At 49.3% G+C, this 20,915-nt stretch overlaps 1 protein-coding gene across 1 annotated transcript in view; it reads right to left on the bottom strand.

Annotated features, from left to right (window-relative positions):
* Nucleotides 1-17,414, bottom strand: part of ABCA4 (ATP binding cassette subfamily A member 4) — a 128,119-nt gene extending 110,705 nt beyond the window's left edge. Inside the window, 5 exon segments of the mRNA XM_049111658.1 lie at nucleotides 28-155; nucleotides 5,379-5,518; nucleotides 7,433-7,574; nucleotides 8,699-8,792; nucleotides 16,669-17,414. Coding sequence (XP_048967615.1) covers nucleotides 28-155; nucleotides 5,379-5,518; nucleotides 7,433-7,574; nucleotides 8,699-8,792; nucleotides 16,669-16,881 — 717 coding nt within the window. The 5' untranslated portion in view covers nucleotides 16,882-17,414.
* Nucleotides 17,415-20,915: the final 3,501 nt, after the last annotated feature.

Below are 20,915 nucleotides of genomic sequence, written 5' to 3'. Positions count from 1 at the left end.
CTCCAGGGACCAGTGATATCCACTCACCTGTTCAGGACGAACTTGGGAGTTGAGCAGAAGGTAGACAACTGAGTCAGACAGGCCAATGTTTTTCATGAGAAACAGTGTGAGTGTTTCTTCATCTTTTAGGACATCCCGAATTCGTATCCCTCTTCCTGTACATGAATGAAAGGACAGGGTGTCGAATGGGGAGTAAGTTAAAAAAGGGAAAACATGTAGAACTGATTGGAAACATTTCTAATTGGGTCTCAGCAGAAGACTCTGTTCTTGGGTTCCCTGGATGCTTGGAGGTCAGGGCTCCTGCCCGTGGGCTGTCACCAACACAGTCACAGCATTTACTGCTGACAAAGCCAGGCAAAACGTAGTGAGAAGGCACAGAAGGTGGAAAAAGTTAGCTCAGGGCAGGGGAGGAGTCATCAGATGCATTGTGGAATTGGTCTAGAATAGTGACTCTCAACCAGATGGGGGTGAGGAACTAAAGCTGGGGCAGTTTTGTCTCCCCTAGGAATATCTGGCAAAGTCTGCAGGCATTTTTGGGTGTTGCAGCTGGGGAGGTGCTATTGGGTAGAGGCCAGGGTTGCTGGTAACATTCCACAGTGGACAGGATAACCTCCCTCCCTACTACGAAACAAAGAACCATCTGGTCCAAAATGTCAAGGTTGAAAAAGCCTTGTCTAGAGTGAGAGGACATACATGCTGTGTCCACACTGTGTTGTCATGCTCTTCCTGGCATTTCTGTCATCTCAGCTAAGGCTGTAAGCTCGGGGTGCTGACATGGACTAGGAGACATGGGGCTGTTTGGGGCTAGAAGAGCTTTGAGTGGGAAACGGGGGATGGTCTGTTGCCTGGACTTCTAATTTCATGCCCTGCTCAGTCCCAATCACATTCTCTCTGGTTTCACTCAAAACATACTAAAAGCAAAAGTGTTTTTATAAGGGGACATAAAAGACTCCTAACAGTTAAGGTGACCCTGCGACAAGTGACTGAACCCTTTATGTCTGTGCTTTCTACACCTCACAGGCTTATCGTGAGGGTGACTCGGGGTAAGGACTGTGAAGTGGCGAATTCCCAGGCCTGAAAACAGTGAGCCTTCCAAAAATGCTTGTTCTGATTGCACTAATATTTTGATGCCCCCCTGGGGCTTCACACCCAGGGTACATTTCTACTGCCTGCTTCCAGGGTCAACACAGCCTCAAGTAGGCCACTGCCACAGTTCAGGATGCACGGGCCAGCAGAGAAGGTGACAGCCCCAGATACTTATCAAATCATTTCAATGTTACGGGAAAGCATCTGTGTTACATGATGTGCCTAAGTCTACATCCCAACTCCCCCGGGAGCCCAGTTGACTACTTATCTCTTAGTTCTTTAATTAACTCTACTTATCAAATGTCCCTCCTCCTTCCTGATCCTAACACCCCAGCACCCCATCCTCTCCCCCACAAATTCTCCCCTCACCAGGTGACCAAGAGGCCTAATCCCCTGAGTGCTTGACAGCCTTCCCTTCTCTTTTCAGGTTGTGCCTTTTTCTGAAGAGCCTTGTCCAGATGGAGGTTGCTGCTCATTTCCTCTTCAAAGGGGATGGGTCAACTCCACGGGCCTGCAGTGCAGCTGGGGCAGGGGCAACCAGTCCTGAGATTCCACTCCACACCAGCCTCTTGGAAGTTGTGCCATCAGCCCAGGCTCACCGCCTTCCCCATAGGGAAAGCCCAAAAGCTTCAGGGGAACCCAAATACAGGAGGGAGCCGAGAACAGGAGGGGTCTGAAAGGGGCTGCTCTATTGTATTCATGCCTTCCTCTTTTTCCTGATAACATAAGTCGCGTCATCTTACTTCCATCACCCAGTTTCCTTTCTTCCTTCTGCTGGGCCCCAGTTCAGTTGATCTTCCGTCTCCCAATCACCTCTTCGTAGTCAGCATTACGTTATGTACTGGCCTCAGAGACACCCCCCCAACACACACACACGTACACACACACAGTCTCTGGAGAGTAGGGGGCTATGGACCCTGTTTTCATTATACCTTCATCAGACCATCATCATATCTAGCAATGCTGGGTACACAGATGTAAGCCCTTGAGGTCACCTCTCTCTGACACCCAGCATGAGAGCCTGACATGGAATCAGGGCCTCGATAAATGTCTGTGGGATGACAGGAGGCACCCAATAAATACCTGTTGTCGTGACCTGAGAGTTGGGACCCCATTTGACTGTTTATCAATTTGTTATTCTTTAACTCACTCACTTGACCTTACCTACAAATATCTTGCTGGGGAGGGTGACCATTCTCCCCACCCCGAGCCCGGTGACTGGGCTGCTGTAGCCTGAGGGGGAAGGGGCGGGAGCGCTGGTCCCACCTGCAGAGGGGTGGGGGCCACCCTGTAGGGAGCGTGGGGCCCAACATGTAAGAGGTGGCTGATACCAGACAGAAGCTCTACTAGACTCCCGAGGGAGAAATGTGAACTGGGGGCTCGAGGAAAGAAAAATAAATTTTGTTTAAAATGTGGTTCTTCTTGTTCGCTTCCCTGGGAAGAGGCTGGGGGAGGGGGCAGCTGAGGCCCGTGGAGCCGAGGGGAGCTGAGGGTTGGTGGGGGAGCAGCCAGGAGAATGTGTGGGGCTCATGGGAAGAAGGTGTTTGAAGATGATTGAGAGACCACAGTGCTTGCTTGGGGGCGAGAGGGGAGGGGGCTTCACGTCTGGTGTTTTACCATTAATCCTCCCCTGCTGAGAATGCTGTAGGACAGGTTTGCTAGCAAAAGAAAAGGCCGCCTGGGTCAACCATGGGCATACTTTCCCAGGTGACTGGGAACTGACAGGCAAAAGCACATACCAGTGACAGCCGCCCACCTCACTCCCAAAGGCTCTACGCTCCGCTGGGGCTTTGGGCCGAGGATTCAATGAGTGAGCAAGGGCCCCAGGAGACCCTGGGATGGATCCCGAAAGTCTGCCAAGTTGCTGGTGGACCTCAGTCCCTGGCTGGGAATTCCTTCTGAGACTTTGGGAATGGTACCCTGTGCCTTTGGTCTCTCTGGTGGGTGAGGCAAGGGAGAGGAAAGAGGGGGCTGAGAACACGCAAGCCCAGCGTACCCGTGACTCTCTTGGGGTGAGTCTGGGCAGGTGTCCATGATGAGACAAGGTTTGAAGTTCTTTCCAAAAGTAGCCAACGTGCTTCAGAATTTTTGTTCCTAGCTCCTAAATGCCTCTTGGGGAGCCTTGGCTGACCTTTTCTGACCCTGTCTCCCCAGACCTCTGAAGCTGTTCTTATTTAGAGACTTTCCCCCACAGCCTGAAGACCTGCAGAAGGAACCAACTGTATGCCAACTCAAAGCTAGTCCCGTGCTGAGGTTAGGAGGAAGTGACTTTGGTTCTCATACACACACTGTAAAGACCACAGAGAAATTGTGGTTTGAAATCACTTCCTTTACATTTCCTCCCAGCTGGACTCCATCTGACAACCGGACAACAGAATGAAATGTCTGCCTCATTCCTGCTCCCACTGGGTGAAGAGGGTAGACGACCACTCTAGGGGTTAGACGGTCCATGTTCTCATCTGCTTCTTTCATCCTAGGAAACAGTGCTTTCTGGTTGCTGCCTCTCCCCTGTTTTTCAGAAAATGCTATTTGTGCTCACACCTTAGAAGGTCCTTCAAGCTTGAGCTAAGTAAACTCTTCTATCCAGGGCAGCAAAGAAGGTGGTGTCTGCGATCCGGTTTGTAGAAAATTACTACATAAAGTGCATGCATGACTATTTTGAGAGAATTAAAATGTAATGAAGTAATCTCAACGTGCCGTCTGAACATACTCCTGTCCTCATTCCCCCCACAGGGAGAGAAGGGAGAAGGTGACCAGGTGGGAAGACGGTAATATTCTCCTAAGGATAATTGCCCCTCCTGACTGCTCTGTGTTCTTGAAGCCCCCCTGCTTCCCTCCACCCTCCCCCAGGTGTGGTCATGATCCTTTCAGTCCTCCCACTTCTGCTGCGGGAGCCCTCGGTGTGGACACCTGCTCTGACCCGTTGTTGAGCTGCATGGGCGAGGACCCCCGGAGGGCCCCCACTTCTCTTGTTTGGAACCCTGAGTGGGAGCCCTTATTCCAGTCCCTCCTGTCCTCTTCATAGCCCCCTTCCTCATCCCTGTCATCCTCAAGGCCACCCCGAGAGTCTCCGCCACCTGTCCCTATCCTAGGAACGCAGGATGCGTGCAACACCTCCAAACCCCTTCCTTCACAGCCTCTGAGCCACATGCCTTCACAGTCTTGCCCCACTGGCAGTCTTTTCTCCCCCTGCTGGACTGCAGAGACCCCTAGATTTCTAGCAAGGCTTGCTCCCTCCAAGCTGTTCGTCCGCCCTCCAGAGGATGGGGGTGCTGAGGGGACTGGGGGTGGGACAGGTTTCCAGCTGGTGCCCAGGCCCCTGCCATGTTCAGCCCTCACTGCTCCTGAGCCCCCCTGGCTCTCCTGCCCTGGTGCCCGGCTCCTTACCTGCCACACAAACTCAGTGGCCCAACAGCCTGGCCTCTCACTGCCTCAGCCTCCTCGTCAGTTCAGCCTTGGCCTCCGCTCCACTTCCGCACCGTGGCCACAGCCAGGGGCTCCCTCTTACTCCTGCCTGCCTTGGAAATCCTGAATCCACAGAGCTCACCCTTTGACGACAGTCATCAAGCCCTCCATCCTATTCAGTACCCTGGCCCTTAAACAGGACCACGGAACTCCCAGAGGCCTCTGGGTCCTTGTCCCCCCATCTCCCCCAGGCCATTGCAGTACTTCTGGCTTCCCATCCATCCCTAGGCAGCCTGGCCCCAGCGCATGTTTTCCAGTCTCCATTCTCAACCCCTTGTCTCCTGGACCTCCAGCAGGACCTCCCTGCCCTGCATCAGTTCCCTCTGCACCTGCCTCGGGGCCTGGGAGGCTGAATATCCCTGGAAGAAATGGAATGATTGTGCATATTTATGCCACGATCAACATATGCACTCTGACCTCCCAGGGCCCTCACTTGGCATTGCTTCCACGCGCTCCTGGTTAGCTCGCTCTCTGGTACTCAGTGCAAACGGTCCTATGCCTCTCCTTTTACCCCTTCCTTCCTGCTTCCAGACTTAACCTAGCCTCGTGCTTCCCAGAGTGCAACCTCTCTGGGCATTCTCCTTTCTGTCTCTAGACTCACCTGGAACGAGGACTTTCCTGCCCTCCTCAAATTCCTAACTTCTAAGCTGATGGAAAGAGGAGTCCGCACCAAAGTGAGCTTCATGCCACCTTTGGAGCCATTCCTTCCTGCCTCCTCCAGGATCTTTTCCCACCAAATCTTCCTACTCTTTCCTATGCCTTTGGTCTCTGATGGGTGAGGCAAGGGAGAGGCAAGCGACGGCTGAAAACACGCAAGCCCAGCGTACCCGCGACTCTCTCGGGGTGAGTCCGGAGGGTGTCCATGAGTCGAGACAAGGTTTGAAATTCTTTCCAAACGTGGCCAAAGTGCTGCCTCTCTGGTGCATCCAGGAGAAGTTCTTGAAAATCTCGAAACACCCTTGCCAAGCTATAAGAAAGATAAAGCTTCCTCAGTAAAGATATTGTTGCCATTTTATAATAATAATAACACTCCTTGCTAGTTTTTAAGATACCACATGTCTGGCCAACTACGACATTACCTGTCCTTATAATATCGCCAAGGCCAAAGGCCAAAAGGCTATTTTAACTTCTTTGTACCTATAGGGTACCAGACAGGTAGCTGGTGAGCAATTTGTTCAGTTTTCCAGCTTTGGCAGGACCAGGTCATTCCTTAACTCCATGCTCTGCGTGTCTCCTGCCCAGAGATGTCTTAAAAGCAGGATGACGCTAGAAGATGGTATTGGAGGTTCTTCCCAGCTGGTGCCACTTCTCTGAGACCTGCCCTTCCAGCCATTCATAGGCATGGATAGCCATGCTTAATCCACAAGTTCCTCCCTGCAAGTGCATGCATGCACACGCGCACATGCACACACACGTACACACACACACACACAAATCCTCTGCTATGGCTGACTGGACAAGGAAAATGAAGTTGAACCAATCAGCTGTGTTCCTATTTGAATTTGAATGGTATTCAATGATGCTCTTCCAATTGCCCAAGACAAGGTGCTCTGAACTGGGCAACCGGAGCCGGTGTGGGCATTGAGAAGCAGGGACATTGGCCCATGGAGAGAGGCAAATGTAGTAGATGCCCAGAAAGGGACAGAGGCTGACCTTGCAGGTTCAGACAAGAGAGAGCCGGTCCCCAGCCATCCAGTTCCTGTCCCACCCCTCCTGAGGCCTGCCTGGCTTCCCTTGGCTTTGTAAGAAGGTCTAGTGTCCAAATCCTATATTAACCTCTAGAGCTTCATCTTGTCAGAATGGGCTTCTGTGCCTTATAAGCAAAAGAACCTTGAATAAGCCAGTATTTCACCTATAATGAGTGTGTGAAATGTGAAACCCAGATTTCCTGGTTTAAGTGCTAAGTGCAGCTGGAGTCTGAAGCTCTGCTCCCCCAACTCCCTCAGTACATGGACATCGCCAGTGCCAGTCCCGCCAAAGCCCCATCTAGCCTCTACTGGGATGTCTCCCAGGCTCCCTGATCCCACCGTGCAACCCCATGAGCTATCTATGGATGGGCAGCAGTTTCTTCTCAGGCACCTCAATGAGACTCAAGCTGAAGTTATAGATTGCAAGTTAGAGTCTCCAGGCAGTGTTTGCAACTATGTGAGTCCAGCTAAAACGTCACCTCCCTGACATTCTCAGGAAGACAGACGTTCTCTGTTTTATCTTTCTATATGCCAAGGATTAGCAGACAGATACATATTACAGGCTTGCAGGCCCTAAATCTATACCACAACGGCTCTACTCTGCCATGATTGGGCACAAGCAGCCATGTGTATTCCCAGTGGGGAAGGCTACCTCTGAGCATTAGGCTGACTTACCAACTGTCCCTTTTTTTCAGTCAAAATGCAGGTTTTCCCAGAGGAGTTATATCCAGAGCTACTTTAAGGAAAAACTAGAGTAACCAAATACTGTTTCGTCTGACCTGGTGTTTACAGAAGTATAGCCACTCCCCAATAAGACCTTGTTGATGTCCCTCAGGTAAGCTCAAGATCAACCCAGGGGATGAAGGACGACCCTATGCACATCCCTGAACCTTTGTCTATAGGACATGCTCATATCATGCTCTCCCTACTTTTGCTCTGAGAGAGAATTCCAAAGGTAGACTCTCTTCCTATGGGATTTGACTTGAAATGAGACCCAAGGCGAGAAGTCATTAACCTGGAGTCCACAAGTCCCCTGGAATCTTATGCACAATGTACTGTTTTATGTGTGTTCATTTTGAGGGGAAGTGGGGCCATTAGTTTTCACTAGCTTCTCGGAATGGTCTTTAGCTTCTCAGGTTAAGAACAAATGCGTTCAAGCCATAGCCTAAGATTTTGGGAATCTCAACACTTACATGGAGTTGTTATAGTTTGACACAATTCCAGGAGATTCTCCCGGGGTAGGATTTTGAAAACAAGGATTGTTCACATTGCAGAACATCCCCTGGAGCCACGGCAACATTCCTGCTGAGGGCATCGCCTTGTTGGGAAAATGGCCTTGAAGACAGGAAATGAAGACAAGGAGTTACTTATGGAAACCTTGCGGGATGCCACTTCTGGTTGCTGGGGCCTCTGCAGGAAGGAGCCCAGCCCTTTGTGTTTTCCTTCATCCATCAACATTTAAGAAGCAGGAGCATCTAATATATATGCCAGGCCCTGTGCTGAGTGCCAGAAACAGGGTCTCTCCTCTCAAGCTCCCAGTGCAGTGGGGTGACAGAAAACGTGCTATTAGAGGCGTAGAGGGAAGCATGGAGGGGGAGTGGAGGGGGGACAGTGGAGGGATGTTAGGTCAGGATGGCTTTACAGTGTTGCTCATGCTTAGGAGGAGAGGAGGTTCATCTATTCCTTCTACACTGTTCTTTTTTTTTTTTTTCCCCTTCCACACTGTTCTTAAGCATGCAAGAGGATTGCAGGTTATGGGGTCCTTTGGCAAGGATGTGTGGTGGTGGGGGCGCAGGATGAGGGACGGTGAGGGCCAGGGAGAACTAGGTAAACAAGCAAGAGTTTGATGGACAGGAGACTGATCCAGAACTTGGGGCATCAAACTCATGAACAAGAGGGAGAGGAATAAAAACAGGGCCCTGAGAGCTTTGTATTACTCCTGAGGTCTGCACATCCACTACCTAGAGGGAGAAGATGTCATTCTGGCTGGAAATGAGGAGCAGAGTATAAAAGAGGCTCTCATAGGCTCATCCCAGGTCCCAGGATACCTCTGGGATCCAGGAAATAATGTTACTATACATGGCTCTATACCACCCCTTCTCTTTTTTCTCTAGCATGGTACAGATCATTTCCCTAAATTGGTCTCCAGAATATTTTAGGGAGCCCATTTATAATCTGCTCCCTTTAAAACTAGTAAGAGTTTAAATATGGAAAAAAAAAAAGAGGAAAGAACCAGAAAAAACTAATTTCACAATTCTTTAGGGACCACATATAAGTATTTTTTAAAATGTATGATTAAAAAGCTCATTTGTATAATGCTGGCAAATTCTTTGTTTTTGTACTGGAGGCATGAAATGTTGATAAGCAGATCCAATCCTGGCATCCCAACCCCCAAGACCTTTCTAAACAAAAGGATGGGACCTCCAGGATTGCCAGGGCTCCTCCCCCTTCATGCTTACATTCATGTTGGCTGTAGAGTGGGTTGATATTCCTTAACCAGATCAAGATCAGAAATAAAGATAAAGGCCATACAAGTTCCACCACAAAGCGAATCTGGAAAAACAAGACAAAAAGAGAGGAAGACCAGTGATGTTAAAAGATTACAGGAAACACATCCAGAGTGGACACACAACTCAGCATGTGTCTGTGCAACAGGGCTTGGTTGTGGTATAGCTCCTGAAGGACTTTCTCTCTCTCTCTCTCTCCCTCTCTCCCTCTCTCTCTTTTTTAGAGACAGAGAGTGCCAGGGGTGAGAGAGGGTGCAAAAGGAGAGAGAGAGAGAATCTTAAGCAGGCTGCATGCCCAGCATGAGCCAAACACTGGGCTTGATCTCAGGACCCAGACTTCCTTCTCTTATCCCCTTTCCCTCACTACCTCTACCCTGATATACTAGGCTCACAAAACTTTGTGTCCATCTGGGTTCTGCTCTGCCTCTATTTTAGGAAACTGTATTAACACAGGACTTTCAAGGACCAAGATGTGTGCTTCAGTGCTTTTCAGGTGTCCGTGTGCACACGAAAGCAGATTTTCTACCTCTCCCACTGCCTCGTCTTCTTCTAGTGCACATCAGATCTCGCATATGTGGTCACTGAATGAATGAGCAAAGGACTCTGAAACACCGTGATCCATAGCAAAGTTAACAAGAATCTGGGCTTACCAGCATCTTTCCTTCCACAGTTTCTTGTTGCTTAAAGGAAGAAAGCAGGGAAAACTGAGTTTTCACCACACTGGCAGAGGCTGCTGATAACAATGTATGGTTGAAACCCACTCCTTAAATTTAGGTTCAACTTAGAGTTTAGAGACGCTTGACTCCAAAGGAAGAAGCTTGGTTGTCACAACCACACTCTGTGGCATAGCACTAGAGGGCGTGGGTTGCAGGTGAGTGGTTGCTGGGAGGAAGGGGAGGAGAGGGATGTGATTTGGGAAATGGAATACCTTTTCTACCCAACCCCCACTCCAGAGACCTTAGGAAGGAAACAAGATCTGAAGGAGAACTTGTGCCGATGGCTAAGAATAGAGACTTAAGTATACATAGAGTTGCTTGAGGTCATTTGCATGGTCTTTAACTTTTTGTTATTCTTTTTTTTTTTTTTAAGATTTTATTTATTTATTCATGAGAGACACACAGAGAGAGCGGCAGAGACACAGGCAGAGGGAGAAGCAGGCTCCATGCAGGGAGCCCGACCAGGACTGGATCCCAGGTCTCCAGGATCAGGTCCTGAGCTGAAGGTGGCCCTAAACCACTGAGTCACCGGGGCTGCCCTTGTCATTCCTTTCAAGGGAATGTACATGAATGCTCACTCAGCAAGGTGGTAGACATCATAGCAGGTACTCAGTAAATGTTTATTCCTTTCCCACTATTATGGTCTATGGGCTACAGAATTATGGCAAATCGTAACAAATTGGTGGTGGTGGTGGGGCGGGGGACAATGCATTGAAGAAATAACGAAAAATGTGTAGGGCAGGTGATTATGCAGTTGTAACTTTTTTCTTTTTTTTAGTTGTAACTTTTTACTCAATGTTTTATTCAAATATGTCTAGGGCAGATGTTGGGGGAATGGGGGAAGCACACCAAAATGTTATATATGATCGAGATTTTCCTTAAGGTACTCACTTCGCAGGGCTCCCCTGACTCGTTCTTCAACAAGATGGCGAAACATCAATATTAGAGAACTCCCATCCAATGTTACAGAGACTGGCCCCAAGCACACTTGATAGCCATTGGAATGTTGGCAGTTCCCCCAGGACCCGCGGACCAAAGGAGGAGGAGGGCTGAGCCTCTTCTCCAGGAACCTGTCTCACTGGTACCAGCACAGCTGTTCCCACAGCATCCTGCACTTCCCTTATCACTCATTATAAATCAGGGTCATTACTCCTTTAGGAAAATGGAGCCCTCCTGGTTGTGAGCTGCCTGAGGGCAGGGACCATGTCTATCTTTGTCACTACTGTGATTCTAGCACCTGACAAATGGCCAGCTTCATAATAGGTACCCAATAAATATGGAATGAGTGAGCCTTTGTCAAGGACTGGCCTAGGAGTCTCCATGGGAAGCTGGAGGTGACACTCAGGTCACCAACCTTTGGCAGATTTAACAAACTGCATCCCCAGAGGCCTGTTCTGTACACTGGCTTCAAGCCTTGCAACCCAAGTCCTCCCGTCCATGAGTAAGATTGGGGAGCAAGTCTGGCAAGATCACAGGGTGAGTGATAGGTACAAGTGATGAAACCGGAAGTTGTTCGTGGTGTCTTCACCGAGGAAGTGAGACAACCAGTCCAGATTCCACACATCTGATTCTTCCCCTTAAGACAATTGTGTGCAACCTTGGCTTTCTCCCAAGACAGTCAGCTTCCTTCCATGTAGCAACGTCTATCTGGGAGTAGTCTGGTATGTTAGACATTTGGGAATGGGAAGATCTGGGTTAAGAATCACTTTGGAGCTTGTTCAAGCACTGAGTCTCAGTTTTCTCATCTGTGAAATGAGACCATGTTGTCCTTCAGTACACACTGCAGGTTGAATGTGTCAGTACTGAGGTTTTTATCTGGCTCTGCTCCCTGCTCCGTATTGGCTGCATGACCTTGGGTAGACGGATCAATCTTTCCATGCCTCAGGACCTCATCTGTAAAACAGGGGATGCTATGAGGACCCACCTCCCAGAGCAGATGTGAGCATGAAGCGAGTATAAAACACTTAGGGCAGAACCTGGCACGAGGTAACATTCAACAAACACAAGCCATGTATGACTGACCCTCATTTCTCACAAAGACCACAGGGACACACAGTAGGCCACGGCACACTATGGAAAGCCCAAAGAGCAAAGGGATGTCATTAAAATGACCTGTAAGCTCTTAGGCTCGCCCCTCACTCACATTCATATTTCCTCCCCTTCTCCCTTTCAGGAGTCAGAACAGCTCATTTGCCAGTTTGGAAACCTTGGGCTTCCTGAGAAACTGACCACCCACCGTCCCCTGCTCCACCTGTTAGGGGGGCTTGGACGGGGGGAGGGATCAGCCAGCCTGGCCTACTGACCCCATGGATAAAACACCCAAACCCAAGCTGGTGCACAACCCACCCCCTTTGCAGGGCTCCTCATGCACACTCTCTCTCCTCTCATTCATTCTTGTATTGTTGAAGTACTTGGTCTTTGCAAAGCATTGTGATTTGTAGTCCCCCTTCTGTGGGGGACCAGATCAGAATCCTTGTTCCCTCCTTCATTCTTTGCCAGGGCCCAGGGTGGCCTGGCAGGTGTTCGCCTTCACCCCATCTCTGAGTTAGGGCTGCTGTGTCCTGCCTACAGTCCCTGCCCCACTTGACCACCTTCTTTGAAGGCAATTCCCAGGTGGCTACCTGCTGGAATCAGGTGGGGAGCTCAGGCCAAGCCCCCACATCAATTACTCAGGTTCTGGGTAGGGGAGGAGTGGGGGGGGGCATCAAGATGGGTTTTGTTTGTTTGTTTGTTTTTAACACTTCCCAGGCAATTCCAGTGTGCAGCTGCGGCTGCGAACCCCTGGCATAGGTAGTGCTTGGTAATCTTTGAAAAACGTTTGTTGAGAGGTCGGTGTTATTGTGCTAACTCTGCGAGGGTTTGTTTTGGAGGGGCTGCATTTCACGCTCCCTCCCATACAAAGACCACCAGCAGCTCTTTTCCAGCCTGGCAGGTCCTCAACAGCCTCTCCCTGCGCCCCCGCCGGAGTCGCGCTCAGCATCCCCACCCCAAAGCGGCATCCCCGTCCTTGATGCTCAACTGTGCACAGGCGGACCCCAGGGAGAAATTCCACAGCGTAATTAAAAACATGTTTTCAGGGCGGCTCTGACTCCCCCCACCCTTTCCCTTTAAACATGTCTGTAACTTTAATTAAGCCCAGCCAAGGCTCAGAAGGGGCCGATGGAAATTTTTTTTCCCCCAAACTGGTATTTCCTTGTTCTCTCTTTTTTTCTCTTTGCTTCCCCTCCCCCTCTCTTTACTGATCGACCTACATGGGGGAGGAGGGGTGGCAGGGAAGGGCAGAGTTGTGCTTGTTGTTTTAAATCTCGGCCAGCTAGATTTCCTTCCCTCCTAGTCTGTTTCCAATTTGAAGGTGGGTAGCCGAGGCTTGAAATGAGCCGTTTGATTCTGCCCCCTGCACCAACAACTCAGCCAGGATTCTTGCCTGGATGAATGCGACCCAGGCTGCCCACCGTCCCTGCACCCTGACAGCTCTCCCTGCCTCATACTGGGCCCAGGACCAAGGCCTGCAGCTGTACCAGGTGTCCAGGACACGATAAGCCCCCTACTCTCAGGAGGCCTCCCCAAACATCCTGCTCTGCCATGGAAGCTGCGACAAGGGGATGACGCCAGGGAGGCCCTACACTGTGAGTTCTCAGGGAAAGGAGACACACCCGATGATCTTTATAAACCCTCCCTGGCGCAGCGCCTGGCCCCTAGCAAATATGGGTGGTGTGCATTTGTCCGGGACAGTGGGGAGAGCTCTTGACACTGGAAGTGCCCATTCTGCAGCCCAACTCCTTGCGTGCGAAGTCTTCTCTCATGCTCTCCAAACCCCATTTCTTTCCTGAACTTCCCAGCTCATCCTCACCCCCCACCCGGTGTTTCCTTCTACTCCAGTGCTGTGCACGCTATTGGGTCAGGGCCTTTGCGCAGGCGCGAGCTCCCAGCTGGCTCCAGCTCCCATGGACGTGGGGGCTGTGACCCAGCCACCAGGCTGTGCTGGACGCATGGGGTGACTGTACAGCCCAGTTTGCCAGGTCAGGTGTTAGTTTACATGTGTTGCCCTGGGGCCATTGATCCTAGTTCTATTTTTCACTTTCAAAACTGCCCTGGTTTGGACGATAGATTCAATGACAGCCACTGGATCTTTGCAGTCTCCATGACCACAGTGTGGGGGTAGTGGCCATGTCCTCCAGCCCCACGGGTCACTAACGTTCTCTGAAGCCTCCCTGACCTCATCAGTACCCATGGGGACACTAGTGGTATCTCTGTCCTGGAACAGAGGTGATAGTACAGTGCCAGGCGCTTAGTAATACTTGATAAATGTTAACAGAGGAAGAAAATTAAAAAAAGGAAGGAGGAACGCAGAGATCTAAAGATGTTCATCTTAGGCCCTCAGGGGTTGGGAGAAGAGAGATGGGGAAATTTGGTATCTGTTTTGCTCCCGTTCACAACAGTAAACACCCCAAACCATGGAAGTTTGAGAAGTTCAAAACCAAGGAGCTGGGTTATGGGTTAGGTGTGCTGTGCTTTCCTTAGAGTCCCCATTTTGCTGAGGCGAAACCTTCCAGAAGAACTAAAAGCTTTGAGAAGGTGCCACAGACCCCTGTCAGAGCTGCTGGGGGTTGTAGAAGATGCCTCCATCTTGCTCAGACATCCTGGTAATTCCTGGAATATGGTAGGAGTGGCAAGTCAGGGGAGGCGCACCAGACAATCTAGAATTCCAGGCCATCGGGATGGCATCAAGTGAGTGGCAGCCCAGACCAGGTGTAGTCCTGGGAGCTTACCCCAGCCGGGCATCTCAGCCTGAGTGGGCCTATCTCACCACAGAGAGGCTGGCAGCGTGTTGCCCCTGGGCGCACACTGTGGGGAAGACGGAGTCCCTGAACTGGGGAAGCCCCCCCCCGGCCCCCCGCCAACACCAGGGAAAGGGAGAGGCTATAAGGCCTCTGAGCCAAACCTGGTCTTTGAAAATGGGGTTATTCTCTGTAATAGCAACATGCTTGCCACAGAAATGGAATAATTTCAGCAGGTAATGTCCTCAAGTACGTTGTTCGAAGGCCACAAGGGGCTTATTGAGAGTAGGATTAAGTGAGAATCTTAATTTCTTATGGGAAAGAGAGAAAGGAGAGAAAGAAACAGTTGCAGATTGGATTGTCCTTGGCATTTCATCGACTAAAAACATCATGTGGTCAAGGACCATGCTTGTCTTGTTGGCCCTTATGTACCTATGTACCTAGCACCTGGCACAGTACCTAGTGATTATGAAGTATTCACTGATTGAAGGAACACATTAATAAATCAATGCATTTAATAGTGAATCCTGCTTAACTTCTGTCTATTTTCGTTCTGAAAGAGAAGCTCTTGGAAGCAAGGGATTGAGTCTCTGATTACCGTTAGCCCTTGGCTCCTGAAGGCAACAAATAACTTCAACACTAATTTGAAAATCAGAATAGCTCTGACAAGGAAAGCAACCCGAGGACAGCGGTGTTTCCCATGTACAAGGGGTCCTAACTTGGCTTTCCCCTGCAGGCTCCCTGAGTTCTGTCCAAGCGACACATACCAGAGAAAAACAATCACCTGTTCACGTGGCTGGGTTATGCCTTCTGCTACTTGCTGTTTTCTGGGCTAATTATTAAGCTATTATCTCTCTGCTTTAAATACTCCAAACCTAGCCAGGGTCCTTCTGCACGGATCTGGGCAGGAGACCCCAGCAGCAGTCTCACTGTGCCTCTTCCTCACAAGCCCGGGTTACAGCTCCACCAACATCTCCTCTGTGTTTCCAAGTGCTAAGAGTTCCCTGTTCTTCCTTTGGTTCCCTCAGCCCTCGGGGTGCAAGCTGCATCCACAATTGCTGCCTCCATGATACCTTGTTCTCTTTTATCCACTAAGTTACCAGCCTCACACTTAGCTAACACAGTTTTATATTCCAGATTCTCTCTGACTGAACCCTGACAGAGACACTCAGTCACAGGTCTTCAGATGTTCCGCTGGTTGGCCCTCTTCTCCCCTAACAGTCATTCCATCATCCAGGAAAACCCTGTCCCGCCTGCATAAACCCATCTCAAATCAAGGCTTGCAACAAATGCATTCTCTTCATCGTCACAGCCAATCTTCCTCCCTGTCCTCTTTCCCAAATCTCCCCCACCTTGCCTGCCTCCCGTCTAATCTCAGCTCGACCCACCCCTTTTTCCTTCCCCCCTCCTTCCTCTTTCGGCATCTTTAGTCATTTGGCATTTGCAAGACTGCAAGGCTGTAGCAAAGCACATGTTCCTTGTAGTTATATATTCACTCTTCACCCCTTTCCAGAAAATTGGCCAATTGGCATTTGCATGTACACTCTTGGGATCCTCTGATCGCCTATGGGTGGCTCTTGCAAGAACTTCTCAGGGGAATATTTGACTGGTGCTACTTTTATTGCTCTTGGTCTCAAAACACCCTTCAGGTTTCCCCCAGCCAGACTAGAAGTGTGTCCAGGGTAGAATCTGGGTCTTCTGTTTTTATGTCCCTGGCCCAGCCCAGCCCTTAGATCTGCTCACTGGAAGGGCTCAATAAACGTCTGTGCTAGTCGATAAGTTATTGTGTCTCACTGAATCTAAGAAGCAGTCGATCATAAGGTGCACTGTTGATTTTTGCACACTAAGAAAGAAACAGATGTGTCCAGTTACACTGTCACTTGATTGTGAGCTGCATCCCAAGGTCAGAGATGTGAAAATGTGGAAAGCCAGTGTGCCTCCTAGAATCTATGGTCTGAGAAGCTGGTATCATTGGTCCGGTTGGAGCATGTTGTTTTCATTTGAGCCTGTTCTTCGGGACTTAGGATCTACCCACAGCACAGTACGGATGGATGGATGCTCAAGGGCTTGTGGGCTGGACTGGAAGGTTTCAAAACCAGGGGCTGGGGGAGGAGAAGGGGGTGGGAAGGGAGGGACAGGCAATGGATTCATATGCAGGGAGGGCAAAAGAAGACTATACTGTGGCCGTGCTGGGCTGCAGGGGAAAGTGTCCACCTCTGGACAGAGACACCCATCCCTCTGGGAAGGACACTTGCCAGAGAGGTTCACGGAGCAGCCACCTGTTGCTTCAGTGCTAAATAGCAATGGCCATGGCCAGCTCACCTTCCCCACCCCTTCCCCGTCCCTGTCCCCGGCCCCGGCCCCAGCCCCAGCCCCCATGTGTATTTGCTCCACGTGGCACTTTGAGACTGCAGACTGCACTTGTTACCTTTTGCCTTTTCCTCAGGGTCCAGTTCTTCCAGAGCAAAAGCTGGATCTGTCTCGCGAAGCCCATGCTGGTGACCACAGGAACAGTTATCACCGCGAGCCCTCCGTCGGTGCAGCGACAGGAAAGGACATCAGTGCCGCTCCGGGCACCCCTGGCTGCGGCCGCTGCGTCCTTGTCTGGCCGATTAAAGGCTCGCCTCCCTCTCCAAAGCATAATCCCTTTTAATTCCCGTAAGCCCTGGGTGGAGGAGAGCAGCCTGCCACTCCTTGGCCCCTTCTTAGGAAGAGAAAGAGAAACCCAGTGGCTCCAGTGGCTGGGCCCTGAGCACAGGGAGACGGGGGCATTTCATGGGGCACCCGAGGGGAGCAGGGACCACCTCACGGAGGCACAGAAGCTGGGAGAAGCGACAGCCCTGCAGGGACACCAGCGTCAGTGGGCGCTCCCGGCAAAGGCGCCCAGGCGAGGAGCAGAGCTTAGGCTGAGATCTCACTTGCTTCTGCTGACCACACCTGGGGCCCTGCTGGAAGGACTGCATCCAAGGGAAAGGGGTGCCTTTTTCTTTTCACAAAGGGGCCTTCTGCTCCCAAAGGATGCAGGTGTGAGGCTGCCTCCATCCGGCCTGGGAGGGCTCCCGAGGCTGCGCACCCCACCGCAGGAGAAACCTGATCTGCAGTGAAAGGGAATGAAGGCAATGCACAGAGAGGCCAAGGCAGAGGGCAGGAGTCCCAGCTGCGGCCCTGTCCCTGTTTCCAGCTGTCCTTGGGACACAGCTGCTCCCCTGCTTTTCTTTCAGGCAGTTTAGATGTAAGATACCTCGATCCTAAAAAAAAAGAAAAAAATTAAAAAAAAAAAAAAAGATACCTCGATCCTTCCAGTAAAATCCCCCTTTGCCCACATTAGCTCATTCGACTCCTAGCAATTGCAACCAAAAGATTCCTGCCTATTGTGAGATATCTTAATCAAGGAGAGGATCCGTGACCTGGACCAACTGACTTTGGGCCAAAATTATTTGCAGACTATTGGAATGTATCTGCATACGGTTCCTGGGTGGGTACATGCTTGTGATATTAATACAAGTAGAGAACTCAAAAGAGTTGCAGCAAAGTTTAAAAGAGAAGAACTACATTGTCATATCTTTTAAAGAATTAAAAGGGTGGGGATCCCTGGATGGCTCAGCAGTTTGGCGCCTGTCTTTGGCTGAGGGCGTGATCCTGGAGCCCAGGATCGAGTCCTGCGTCAGGCTCCTGGCGTGGAGCCTGCTTCTCCCTCCGCCTGTGTCTCTGCCCCTGTCTCTCTCTTTCTGTCTATCATGAATAAATAAATAAAATCTTAAAAAAAAAAGTGAAAGAGCTCCAAAATAGTCAATATTGTCAGTTCCTGTATCTATTAGGAAAATGTTGACAATGCTTTAAAACGTGAAGCCGTGTCAAGGCATAACAAGTAGGAAAATATGTGGCAGGTTTAAAACACATCATCATTCTACACTATTAGCTGGGACTAACCCGCTTCCATAACTGATCCAGACATTGACAATTTTACCCACTGATTCGCCAAATACTTTGGTGGCCAATGAGTCAAGTGGGATATTGATACTTGTTTTCAGTTTTGAACCAACTTTTTGTTCAAAATTTATTTACCACTCACTGTTACAAGAATTCTTTCTAAAGAGCCTCAAAGTGAAACTGTAAACACATTTTTCTTTTGTTTTTAAAAGCAGAAGCAACACTACATAGTTTATCATCAAAGAGAAATGACGAGTATTTCAAAATCACTTGGCATGGAGTAGAGGAATTTCTCCAGAAAAATAATCTCTAAAAGTCCCATATTTAAAAATATCTTTGGAGGAAAAAAAATTCAAAATCATGAGAATTGAGGTGGTACATGTTTCTCTACCTCCTCAGGAGAGTGTAAATTTAATATCTATTACTATGAAGTACTAATTGCTAGATTTAAATTTACATTTTTTCTGAGAATAATTATATCAAAATAAAAAGTTTCTGAATTATTAAGCATAGCAAAATATATAAAAAATTTCTTTACACACTTGATGTGCATGTAATCCCAGAACTTTGCTTTTACCTAAAATGTCTACAGTTTGATTTCATATATTAATCAATCTTGACTCATTTGACATAGTCTCATTAGTGAGTCTCAGGGCTTGGAGCTTGGATATAGGAGCTATTGCACGTCACTTTGACGTAGCCGCTGACGACAGCAAGAATGGCATGCCCAGGGGTGCTTGGGTGGCTCAGTGGTTGAGCGTCTGCCTTCGGCTCAGGTCGTGATCCCAGGGTCCAGGGATCGAGTCCCGCATCGGGCTCCCTGCATGGAGCCTGCTTCTCCCTCTGCCTGTGTCTCTGCCTCTCTCTGTGTATCTTGTGAATAAATAAATAAAGTCTTTAAAAAAAAAAAAAAAGAATGGCATGCCCATTTTCTGATTTGCCTTGCTAGAACACTTATACAGTGTCATAAAGGAGATCCAGGTCCCATCACTAATTATCGTGGAGTAGAAATTAAGACCAAACTAATAGAACTTAAGCATTCACTGGTATTATGGAATCTTTGGTTCATACACTGAGAAATAAATTATATTTTATGAATTTAATCTTTCCGATGAGATTCTTGAACACGTAGCTGGCACTAGTTTAATCTTTCCTGTAAGGATTTTGGACTTCAGGTTGTTATTATTGTTCAGCTGGTGTGCAGATATTAAATTTGAGTGTATAACAATAGCACTATTTGAAAACATATTCACCTGAAATATTTCCACAGGCTTCTTTCTTGCTTAGTGAGAAGAGATGCTGCTCTCATGTCTAAGCAATCTTTGCCTCCAAAATATTCCAGATCTACTCTGAGGGACCATTATAGAAAGGTCTAGAATGGAAATTGAGGGAGCTCACCATTTACAAAGCAGGCACATGAGTGTTTTATCACAGCACACCTTCTAACAGCAAAACGTGGAAACCCACCAAATGCCCATCACAGAATAGATACATGAATTGTAGGGTATTATTTCCGTCAAAGCTCCTACAGAACTTTGGACAAACTGTACCTACAAAATATGGGTAATTCTCCCACCCACAATGCTGAACACCAAAAAAAAAAAAAAAAAAAAAAAGACTGACAGGCAAAATGCATCTCTGATGTTCAAAGTCAAGATGGTGGTTATGTTTTGGGAGGGCAGGGGGGCTATAAGAGAGTATAAGGGGTATTTCTGGGGGTGCTGGAAATGGAAACAGTTTTTCTTTTGATCTGAGTGCCAATTACTTGGGTGTGTTCAGCTGGCGAAAATCAGTCTGTAAACCCAGGATTTATACACTTCTCTGTATGTATGTCATGTTTTAATAAACATAGTTTCTTTTTTTTTAGGGTTTCCTATTTATTTATTCATGAGAGACACAGAGAGAGAGGCAGAGACACAGGCAGAGGGAGAAGCAGGCTCCACGCAGGGAGCCCAAGGCGGACGCAATCCCTGGTCTCCAGGCTCACGCCCTAGGCCGAAGGCAGGTGCTAAACCACTGAGCCACCCAGGGATCCCCATAAACATAGTTTCTTAAAAGGGCAGGTGAAGGTCCAGAACTCAGTGAAGGAGCCTGAGCTAGATGAGTTGGAGATGATGGGGAGAAGTCTGGAAAGAGGTGTGCCCTGGAAACCACGGGAAGGAGGAACTGTTCCGCAGGACCCTGTGGCCCGAGGACAGTGGGGAGCATAAAGACCCTCTGATGACTGGCCTCTGTGAGAATGGCTTTAAGGAGGCAGGAGCCAGAGGCACAGAGCTGAAGAGTGAGGTGGGAGAGCGCAGCGGCCGTCACGTAGCTGGACGCTGTGGGCAGATGCTGGAAACAGCAGCCGGAGGGAACATCAGGGCAGCCAGGTTTCGTTTCCCCGCAGACAGGAGAGATTTGACCACATTAGTGTGGGAAGGAGCCAGTTGAAAGAAAGATGCTAAAGTTAGTGGGGGATGATTGATGGGGTCCCGGGGAATGGGCGGGGGTGGAATTAGCCTTGGGCAGGGGAAGGGGCACTCTGCATTCCATGGACACGGCAGGGAAGGAGGCCAGGGAGGTGCAGGTGCAGACTGACTCGGACCCTGACGCTGGGAGGAGGGAGCTCACCCCAGGCGCTCCAGTCTCCAGTGCAGCCCAGGGAGAAGAAGGATTAGGTGAGATAATGCGAAAATACTTTGTGAATTATAAATCGTAACAAACACGCAAATGTACAGGCTGGGTGTATAATGGGAGAGTCAT

The sequence above is a fragment of the Canis lupus genome, chromosome 6 (assembly GCF_003254725.2).
Source record: "Canis lupus dingo isolate Sandy chromosome 6, ASM325472v2, whole genome shotgun sequence".
Lineage (NCBI taxonomy): Eukaryota > Metazoa > Chordata > Mammalia > Carnivora > Canidae > Canis > Canis lupus.
This window is presented reverse-complemented; position numbering and strand designations above follow the sequence as displayed.